This window comes from Triplophysa dalaica, chromosome 16, assembly GCF_015846415.1.
Source record: "Triplophysa dalaica isolate WHDGS20190420 chromosome 16, ASM1584641v1, whole genome shotgun sequence".
NCBI lineage: Eukaryota > Metazoa > Chordata > Actinopteri > Cypriniformes > Nemacheilidae > Triplophysa > Triplophysa dalaica.
In genome coordinates this window covers 807278-818333 of record NC_079557.1, presented here as the reverse complement: position 1 = coordinate 818333, position 11056 = coordinate 807278, and the positions used below count along the sequence as shown (strand labels likewise).

The 11056-nt window shown below is 38.5% G+C and overlaps 1 protein-coding gene and 1 long non-coding RNA gene across 4 annotated transcripts in view; one reads left to right on the top strand and one right to left on the bottom strand.

Annotated features, from left to right (window-relative positions):
- The window catches only part of stx18 (syntaxin 18), a 22343-nt gene extending 12052 nt beyond the window's left edge, over positions 1 to 10291 (top strand). For 2 of the 3 annotated variants that reach the window (XM_056769191.1, XM_056769189.1), the window contains exons 2-11: positions 7561 to 7628; positions 7749 to 7864; positions 7960 to 8037; positions 8569 to 8635; positions 9001 to 9065; positions 9141 to 9223; positions 9489 to 9547; positions 9681 to 9750; positions 9848 to 9928; positions 10023 to 10291. In XM_056769191.1, coding sequence (XP_056625169.1) covers positions 7753 to 7864; positions 7960 to 8037; positions 8569 to 8635; positions 9001 to 9065; positions 9141 to 9223; positions 9489 to 9547; positions 9681 to 9750; positions 9848 to 9928; positions 10023 to 10118 — 711 coding nt within the window. In that variant the 5' untranslated portion in view covers positions 7561 to 7628; positions 7749 to 7752 and the 3' untranslated portion in view covers positions 10119 to 10291. Of the gene's footprint in view, positions 1 to 45; positions 298 to 7560; positions 7629 to 7748; positions 7865 to 7959; positions 8038 to 8568; positions 8636 to 9000; positions 9066 to 9140; positions 9224 to 9488; positions 9548 to 9680; positions 9751 to 9847; positions 9929 to 10022 lie in introns of those variants that run through there. The other variant, XM_056769188.1, reaches the window with a different exon arrangement.
- LOC130437706 (uncharacterized) lies at positions 5004 to 7554 on the bottom strand. The gene is made up of 2 exons (XR_008909222.1): positions 6362 to 7554; positions 5004 to 5178 (listed from the first exon to the last, which is right to left on the bottom strand). It is a non-coding gene; the product is annotated as an uncharacterized LOC130437706 (long non-coding RNA).
- Positions 10292 to 11056: the final 765 nt, after the last annotated feature.

The following is an 11056-nucleotide window of genomic DNA, read 5'->3' as shown; positions in this document are numbered from 1 at the left end:
GTAAAACTGGTTACTGTAGTAAAATCGTGGATAATGTTCCTGTGGGAACCTTTGGTGTAACCATGGAAACGAGCGCGGCTGCACTCGCGCGCGTCGCAGCCGGATGACGTCAGATGGGCGACGTGTCAGTCAGTCATGGCTGCTGATATTACGTTATTATTCAAAGCGAGTGTAAAAACGGTGAAAACGCGCAATAAAGCGCTCGGACTCATCGACACCGCCGCGAGAGACGAACCGAGCTGCGCGAGGAGAAACACGCGACAGAGAAACACGTTCAGCTGTAAAGCCAAAGAAGTGGTGAGACAATCTGTGTTCACGTCACTTTCACTTTATCTGTATAACGTGTCACCACAGTAAAGCTAATCTTGTTTCATCACGTTGTGATTAAGAGAAATAAAACTTTATTTCTGTCGAACTAAGATTTTTCGCACAATGACATTAACCGTTAAGCCGTAAACTGTCGACAAGTGTATGTACAGCTTTCCTGTAGCTCAGTGGTAAGAGCATTGTGTTAGGTTGTGGGTTCGATCCCAGGGGATTGCAAATACCTATGTAAAAATGTATAGGATAAAGCAAAGTCGCTTTGGATAAAAGTGTCTTCCAAATGCTTAAATGTAAATGTATGTGTTTGTGTTGAAGTGAATCATTGTGTGATGTTTCACTGTAGGAATTCATTGTGTTGCGAAGGATTTAGGATGATGTTGATATAAATGTAGCACAAACTTGTTGTAATTGTTAAAGGTGTCATTTGATGTGGTTTTGTTTTTAACAGCAGCAGATTTAAAGAAACTGAGAGAGACAATGATGGATTTTGAGAGATGACGTTTGTTTTAATTGAATCATGGAATCAGTTTGTGTTTATTCGTGGTTGAACATCTGTGCTGCTGGTAACTGAAAGCTTTTAGCTTCAAATCCCACACACATCACCTCATGAACTATCACATCAGAGCCTGAAGCAGTAATTAAGCATGTACTGTAACATGTACTGTAACATGTACTGTAACATGTTTTGGGGTTGAATATGACAGCTGAGACTGACACTGGCTGCGTCCGAAATCGCATAGTTCCATAGTATATAGTAGGCGAAAATGAGTATGGCTGCGTCCAAATATTCCCCAATTGTGGTTTTTGACTTGACCACTTGGCTACTTTCATGACGTATTTCCTGTTTTTGGACGCAGCTTATGAATCATAAATAGTATTTCCTGTTTTTGGACGCAGCTTATGAATCATAAATAGTATTTCCTGTTTTTGGACGCAGCCTATGAGTCATGAATAGTATGTCCGAAACCTCAGTATGAAAAAAAACAGAAGGCGAGAAATACCCGGGTGGTCTACTACTTCCGGTCTAATTTCAAAAGTAAATCAAATAAATACAGCAGAAAACTTCAAGACTTTCGTTTCTAATGTAAGTGCCAATCAATTAATTTTGCTTGACTAAATTATGTTTTTATCAACGCTCACGTGTAGGATGTTGTCAATACGTCCGAAATATATTCATACTACCGCCACTCGTACTATATAGAACGTACTGTTTTTACGGCAGATAGGAAGGTATTTATTCAAATACAGTACGTACTCTCACAGAATGCCATTTTGGACACAGCCACTGTGTGTGATAATCGAGAAGAGCCACACCGATTAATATTATAAAACTCTTTTGATTTAGATTTTCTGTTAGAGATGTTCCTCACAGTGGGATTGGCCAAAATGAGTAATAATAATATATCGCAAGTTCTGCATAAATGATGGTTGCTAGACACAAAACAAAAATAGGTTCTGGCACATCTTTGAACTCATGTATGCGCTGTGTTCGGTGTGTGTGTCACCAGTGAGCTAAACATCTCATCTGGAGTGTGACCTCTTTTAGATCATGTCTGAATAGTCTTTAAGTTCATCACACTCGCCTCTTCAACAAAATGAGCACAGTATCTGTGGCAGCAGGAAGAATCAATGTTAGCATTTGTATGAACACGATTCAGATGCTTTGTCTTGTGTGTTTCCACAGCTGTATTCGTGCCTCACACTTTGAGAGAATCTTATTCTTCATCATCTTTCCTCAGATTGATTCTTATTCTTATTTATTTGCCTGCTTGGCTCATCAGTGTCGTGACAGAAGTGAGGCGGCCCGCGGTACATTTCCACCTGAGGTTTTCAAACTCGATGTGCAAAATCAGCTTGTTTATTTGCTGATTCTAGACATCACAATGCATTCTTATATCTGTATTTTCCTGTGATAGATGTAAGACACAGTTCAGTTCAGTTTTGCATGAATTTGGACACACTCAAAGTGAGAGACCTGCGGACAGCCCCAATAAGTTATTTCTGAGTTGTTCTCTTTTTAAAAAGCAAAAAGAATCTATGGTTCAGATTATTGATCATACAGTAATATTTCTTATAGAGATGAAGGCTCTCAGTTTTAGCTTGATCTTAAAAACTTGTTGGTTTGCATATAAATCACCTTTTGAAGTTTGAACTGCAAACCAACAAGTTTTTAAGATCAAGCTAAAACTGAGAGCCTTCATCTCTATAAGAAATATTACTTTTACAATATTACAATTACAATTTTAAGGTCATGTTAAAAATCTTTTTTATATTTTGGACATCCTCATGATGGGGTGTTTGATCTCCACCTTGTCCGTGTAAGGTTAATTTTTTATTACATGCTACGAAAAAATCAAATAAATATTTTGAGTGTGTCATCTGCATGTTTTGCGTGAATGTGAACAAGCTGCACAGTTTAACGCATTACTACACACGTGTGACGCTCGTGCATTTGTCTGCGTCTCTGTATGAGGACATGAACACATGAAGTCCAATTCCAGAGCTGATCTGAGAGTTTATTTCATAAGCATTTCACTTTGAGAGAATAGATAATATCAACCACACACTCTTCGTATCAACCTGTCTAAATAAAAGCCTGGTAAACTTGAACATCCAGATTAAAAACACTGTGTTGTATTATAATATTAACTAAAACAAATTATATTATTTTAGCAGTAAATTTACAAACTATAAACTCTAGAGTATATTTACTTAAGTGTAAATATATATCAAAAACTCCATTGTATCTGCAAGCGTAGGAATTTGACTGCAGTTTACCATTGTAAATAATATTATAACAAATTTTGTTTTTAAATATAGTTATTGTAAAGTAAAAGAATGGAAAACACAGAACTTAGAAAAATAAAAACGGAAAAAAAGAACTTGGGAAAAACTATATAATTATACGGTCCTAATTTACCCAACTGTAACATAATTGTCCTTCGTCCATTACCCAGCCGTTAAATATATGTGTATATTTTGTTCTAACATAACAGACGTTTTATACCTGTGCTACAAAACTACTTTAAACCTCTGTAGCACCAGTGCTACGTGCAAAAAAGTTAACACAATAGTAATATTAAATGAGGATTGCCGTTTATATGTTTTTTAAATGCTTCTTTTGTGTCTTTTAGTGACTGTAAAGCACTTTTGGGCAACAGCTGTAAATGTGCTATAGAAAGAAGAAAAGCATTTCTTGTATGAAACTACAAGCATGTTTCAGTAGATGTCTTATTTGAAATGTATTGTTATGAAACATCACTGTGGTGTTTTTCATACATTCGATAAAACCAGGAGCTCCTCTCTTTGTGTCATGGACTTCATATGAAACTGTAATCATACATAAAACTTCATAGCTTTTGAGCTCACTGAGCAATAAAACCTTTTCATGCTTTTGTATAAGTATTAATATTCACTCATTCTCTAAGGGTTTGTTTGAGGCTGTTGAAGATCATTCAAAGCTTTCTGTTGCGCTCACATGTCCTGCTGATGTGCATCTCGGTGTTCAATTTTCTCGATTTGGATGGCAAATGTGATGGGATTTTCAGCGCACGCCGCACAATAATTGTTACGACACACTAAATGACATTGTTTCATGTTTAATTCTTGATTGATTAAACAGGTATATATCGTGGATGTGCACAGATTTTGCAACCTTTAGGTTCAGAACTTGTGGGATGACACACACACCCTGACTCTTGAAAAGTAGAATATTCGTTATTTTTGTTTGTGGACGGCAGTTTCAGTGGATTTGATGTGAAGTCCGGTCTCAGCAGCCCTTGTTTTGAATCTGTAAACATGCTGCAATAACATTTTCATTGAGTTTCTCTTCGAAAGTGGATCCACTGGAGGCCGTGATTAGAGGTGCAAGATCAAAACAAAGTCTATATTAAATTAGTTCTCTAGTACCAGCGCAGAGAGCTCCTAATGCCCAGCAGATGTTCTCTCCTCCCCGCCAGCCTTCACAAGACAGATAGAAAAGCATGAGGGAAAATAAACAATGTCAAATGCGTCTGGATGTTTTCTGCTCCGGGCGAGAGAGAGCGCTGGAGAATTTGATGGACTAATGGAAACGGAGTCGGTCACATCAGATTCTTTTACCTCGTACTGAGCGTTTTGACTCTCTGATGTTTGTGAAGAGTAAACAACCAGTTAAACTCTCTGTGTGAAAGTGCAGACTTTAGTTTGGACCCAACCTGGATGATGCTCTGAATGTGAAATATATCAATCATTAGGCTACTTTAGATTTGTTTTGATCATCATGATGAATTTCTATCGTCTAATAATAAACATCACAGCGTGTGTGACGATTCACACACGCTGTGTTGTGTAGAATTGTGAATCTTTACTGGATTTACAGGTCCAAACAGCACAGTTTACACACAATACTCTTTAAGAAGCCTGACTTATGGAACGTGTTCTTGGAAAGATCTCTGAATTCAGAGCAAAATAAAAATGATTTTATTCTTAAAGGGAAAGTTCAGCCCATGTCATCACTTACTTTTAGGACTGGATGGTGGTGATAAAAATGATGTGATATCGTAATGAGTTACGTTTGTGAAATAAATCTAAGCCAAATTGAATATAATATATAAGCAAAATTCTAGTTTTATCGTTTCTGAGAAAAGAAAACATCATTAAGATTTCTGAAAGTAAACAGTTATGTTATTCTGTTGCAGTTCATTAAAACTAATCTGACAACTTTATTCAAACCATTGTGATGTGCACCTTATATCGCTGTCCTTTTAAAACTTCAGATCTGCAAACTCGCTGATTTTCTTTCTTCAGAAAATTGAAAAAACTGTGCTTTTTAAATGATTAAATAACTTGTTGTCCAGTGTTGGGTAAGTTACTCTGAAAAAGTGAATATTACATATTTAGTTACAAATTACATATTCAATAGTGTGATTACATTACTGTATAAATGACGCTCTTCAAAAAGTATTAAATTACTTATTACTTTCTATATCCAACATCAACCTTGATTAGAATTGATTCAAGGATGAAAGGGCATTACATATTTACATTTAGCAGAAGCTTTTATCCAAGTTATTATATATACATTTTTAGGCATAGTTAATTATTTCAAATAAATAACTACATAAATTAGTCTATTTAACTGACCAACGTATACAAATGTGAGAATGACACATTAAAAATTCATTTTAAAGTTGTAGACTTGTAGTGTTGATGTCATTTCCACTATTGAATATATTACATTTAGTTCAATTACATCAGAAGTAACTGTTATTAAATCCAGAAAAATAAGAGTAATCCCTTACTTACTTTTTCAAGGGGAAAGTAATGAAATTACAGTTTCTAGTCACACCCAACACTGGTGTTGTCGATGTTAAAAAGCACTTCTTAATACTTTATAATGGTAAGATGTTTGCAAAACCCAGTGACAGACATAACTAACAAATAATAATGTGACAAATAATAACGATATATGGCAAATATCACAAAATCTGGAGATACGAGGTTTCAGAAGGACAACAGCGATTTGTTGTATATTTGCCTAATTTTGATATTTTGCTTCCGTGTTAACTTTATATTTGAATATAAGATGAAAAATAACGTCCAGTCAAAAATGAGTGTCGTTGTGTGGATCACAGAGAGTCAGAAGTGTCCGCGAGGTTCTATCTGCGCCGCACAAGCTTCTGTCTGTGAATAAAACCTCCATGTGAGTTTATTTAGTTCTGGAGAACAAACTGCTAAATTTGATTTGCTTCAGTCTGCGGTGACGAGACGTTCAGGTGAAATCACTACCTGATGTTCGGTGACGCTTTTAACTTTCCACGCAACGCTGATGTTAGAGACGCGTTTCCACGCCGCTTCAATCAGCGCGCGCGGGATTTACCGAACGAATCTTTCGTAAACAGCGAATCGCTTTAATCAGCTACGCAAATTTAGCACAAACTCTTTGACCTTTCTGGGTAAATCCTTCAAACAACAACAAGTGGATTGTAAACAGGTTTACAGTGATTGTTTGGCGATGTGTCTGTCGGACGGGTTCTCTCAGAAGGTGTTCGTTCACCTTTAATCGTTCAGCTGCATTAAGCGCCTGTCGGAGCGTCGGCTCATAAAGAGAGTATTGTTGCGCGGTAACCGCTTCTCTCCTCAGAAACTAGACCGGCGACGAAACCCCAAAACTGACCCGAACCCCATTACTGATGATTACTATCAAGTTACTATGGCAACGGCTCCGCGGGAACGAGAACAGACGCGTGACTTTACCGCTTGTGCGTGTGCGTGTGAGGTAAACTGAAGGTCCCTGATGATGAGATTAAATGCAGCCCGGCAGACTGTCTCCTTTAGCCCCTCACACACACACTGGTGCTGGCTTCATTGTTGGGGTATTAATTGCTCTTTAGGGTCTTAAATTACCACAGCAATTGATCCCTGTGACCTCACGCAGGCCTCCAGGACCACTGTGGGAAACACGCGCGCGCATCTCTCATGTCCGGCTCGCTGCTGCCCTCTGCTGTCGTCACTGATCTGATCTGATCTGATCCGATCCGTCAGTCTCAGTTGATAGACAGATGATGGATGATAGACCAGTATTTGATTCATGTGATGGTTCAGTTAGAGAGTCACTTCAGATTGAGTTCATACACTGAACAGTGATTTAATGTAGCAGTTTATTATAGATATTTTAGATAACTTCATTTAAATACAGTGAAAATAAGAGGTGAGTCATTTATTAAGTAACTTTCACTGTGTGTGTTTGTGGGATGTTGAAGGACAGCATTCTTGTAATGTTGGATTTGGAGGGAATGAGTGTGTGAAACAGCATTTGACCTTTGACCTCGTCTGACAGTGTTATTGTGTCTGTTACAATTAAACTGCCTCTGTGTGTGTTTTGAAGTCGTGATTGTGAGTCACGAGTGATTCTGTTCGGGTCAAATTCTACAACTGCAGCAATTATGTAATTGGTGTTATTAAAGGACCAGAAACAGTTGAGTAACATTAGCACAATAATTCACTGCATCTGTCACTCTCACACCACTGTGTGTGTGTGTGAGTGTGTGTGTGTGTGTGTGTGTGTGTGTGGCTCACTATAAAGGAAGTTGAAATGAAACCACACCGACTACACACACTGAAGAGATTGTGTTGAATTTTCATGAATGTAATGTTATGCAGCAGTCTTAAAACAGTGTGTTAAGTCGAGTCGAGTTGTGTTGTGTTTGTTATTCCTTCAATTGCGTGTTGATCTGTGTGATGTTTCTACTGTAGATTTCTAACATCTCAAAGCTGAAGGATTTTCTGCTCCAGCACAGGAAGGATTATGTCAACGCAGGCAGGTCAGTGGAGAACTTGAACGTTTCTTATGCCAAACTGTAGACTGATGTCAAAACTTATGAATGAACGGTTTGCTGAAGGTATGATGGTACACAACTGAGTGTGTGTTTGTGTTTCGACAGTTTCATGTCCCCAGATCTGTCCCACATGACAGACAACGAGAGAGATCAAATCGATCAGGATGCTCAAACCTTCATGAGAACCTGCGCAGACGCCATCGGCCAACTGCGATCTGAGAGTATGACGCACACACACATACTTTGCATCACACACACCAATGTTAACACACTCTCTTTGAGAACTCTCTGAACCGTGTGTGTGTTGGTTTTCTAGAAGACAGACAGGTGGTCTCAGCACAGGTGAAGGATCATCGTGCAGCTGTGTTGGATCTTATTGAGGTTTATCTTAAAGGTGAACACACACACACACACACACACACACACACGGTCCTGTTTACACCTGATATTAACATTCACTTCAGGTGATTTGATCACAGTTTCAACATTTAAACAGTCATACTGACACGTTAAATCATTCATTCAATCAACACACAACTGATGTTAAAGATATCGATTACAACAAGATGCGCCACTGCCGTTACAATGAATGGCGAAGGAAGTCCCGCCTTCCAGGAAAACGAGCCAATCGTCAATCAGTAAAGACTGATGACGATTCTCTGGGGCGGGGCTCTCGCGAGGCGCTTAGTTGCCAGCCTGTGCGCAGCCACAGTACATGAGGCGATATCGATAAGCTACACAATCAAAACGTTTCATGGTTTTTATTTAATATTAGGGTGCGTATCGTGTGAGCTCTTGTGATCAGATTTCATCATTCACACTGAATGTTGATAAAGAGAGTTTACTGTACACATATTCAGTCTGTGTGTGTGTGTTTATACTGAATTCTGCTAATGAACAAATGTAAATGTGTGTTTGTGTGCAGGAGTGTGTAAACTGTACTCTGAACAGAGAGCAGTACGCGTGAAGAGAGTCGTGGACAAAAAGAGACTGTAAGTACAGAAGGTGTGTGTGTGTGTAGTCTGTCTGAAAGATATTTACACATGAACGTTACACACAACCCCTCAGCTGTTAGATGAAGGACTTTCTGACATATAGACAGTTTAAAAATGACAACATAAACAAACGTTACAGTCCTGACACGCGCCTCTGATGAAACGGTCTATAGACAGTATTTGTGTGCTGAAGAGTCTCACATCAAATAACACTACCGACCATTCACAATCTAGGACACAACTATTCATTTCATCATTAAATTGAACCAGCAAGTGTTATATGTTGATAGCGTACTGTTACTGCTGCAGACTTTACTTTTAACTTTACAAAGTTTATTTTCTGGGGTTTGATGTGTTAACAGGTCCAGATTAGAACCTGAGACACCCTGTAAAGGCAAACCACAGACTGATGTGGAGGACAACAACGGTTAGACACGCACAAACGCGCACACACACACAAGCATACACACACCAGTGCCTGACGTGTGTGTGTGTGTTGCAGATAAGTTGGTGTCAGACAGTAATGTTGACCTGTGGGAGGACAGCAGAGTGGAGGACGATCTCTCACCAGAGGAAATACAGATGGTACAGGATCTTCACTGTGTGTGTGTGTGTGTGTTTGTGTACAGGTGTAGTGTGAGTGGTGAAGTCAAATGTCCTCTCTATCACTGTGAAATATCATGACAACCAGCTAGTGTTGGTTTTGCTTCTCACTCAATACAAACACTCATAATCATGTTTGTCGTTTAGTCTAATGATGTGTTTGTGAGGGTTTAATCGAAAGAAAAAATCCTTAGCCGGATATTAAATCAATAGACATCTGTAAAATGTGTGTGTGTTTGTGTGTTAGTTTGAGCAGGAGAATCAGCGTTTGGTTGGTGAAATGAACAGTCTCTTAGATGAAGTCAGGTGAGAAAACACAGATTTTTAGACATAAATCGTCCCATCATATATTCATTAACACAAACCAATCACAGTCGGCTATTCCATCAGAAAGACCAATCATAAACAAGATAATTGTTAAACTGTGTGTGTGTTCCAGGCACATTGAGGGGAAGGTTGTGGAAATCTCTCGTCTGCAGGAGATCTTCACTGAAAAAGTCCTTCAGCAGGTCAGAGAACACAACACAACATCACACAACACAAGACAAACATGATCACACTAATCACTCACACTCACTGAGCTCTGTGTGTGTCTGTGTGTTGTAGGATACTGAGATCGACAACATTCATCAGCTTGTTGTTGGTGCCACAGAAAATGTGAAGGAGGGAAATGAAGATATAAGAGAGGCAAGAACATACACCCGAACACTGTGCTTGCATGTTTTTTAATCACAATGTGACCTTTTAATCACATTAAACGTGTGCGTTTGTGTGTGTTCAGGCTATACAGAACAACGCCGGCTTCCGTGTTTGGATTCTGTTCTTTCTGGTCATGTGTTCATTCTCACTGCTGTTTCTGGACTGGTATGATGGCTGAAGAACTGATCAAACCACTCACAACAGTGTGTGTGTGTGTGTGTGTGTGTGTATGAATGAGTGCAGCTCCCTCTAGTGGAGGGTAGAGAGTCTACAGCACATTATGAGATCAGTTTAATCTTAATGTGGAGCATGTAAAGTACAATATTCAATAAACATTTATCATTGAAGTCATTTTGTGTTGGAGTGTTTGATTGTGACTACATTTTGTCTGATTTACATCGATGTCACAGTGATGTTACTGCTTATAACACAGCAATTTACAGTCTTGAGTGATTTACGACTGGAATAATCTATCTTTTATAAACTCTGTCGATGTGAATATGACACAAAAAATGAGCTGAAGAATGATAAAAAAGACCAGAAGAATATATCCAAAGTTAGGTTTTCCACTTACTATTCTTACTATTTACACTCTACAATTGCACATCGATAGCCCACATACATCTGGCTAAATATACGTCTGCCTTTACATCTACAATACATAGTGTGCTCATCTGCAAACGCGTCATATAGACATCAATAAGATATGTGTTAGATGTTTATGATCTAGAATCGATGTAAACCTGCTCTTTCTAAGATGTTTAGCAGATGTTTTCCAGATATTTAGTGAACGTATTACAGACGTCTCCTAGACCTATTGCAGATGGGCAAACTATGTATTGCAGATGTAAATGCAGACGTCAAATAGACTTAAGCCAGATTGAGTGTGCCATGATCATTAATTTATGTGTCTTAAGATCTTCTCAGAGAGTTGTGTTAATTTGTTTAATGTGTGTTTGTGCTGTCTTATGGCTCCAGGAGGGTGTGAAGGAGGTTGTGTGTTTGTCAGTCAAATGTATTTTGAATTTTGCACTGCAAAATGCGTTCTATAATAACGGAATTGTCCGTAAAATTAATGGATTATTTGCTGGCGGCACAATAGTGGTTTTACAGCAC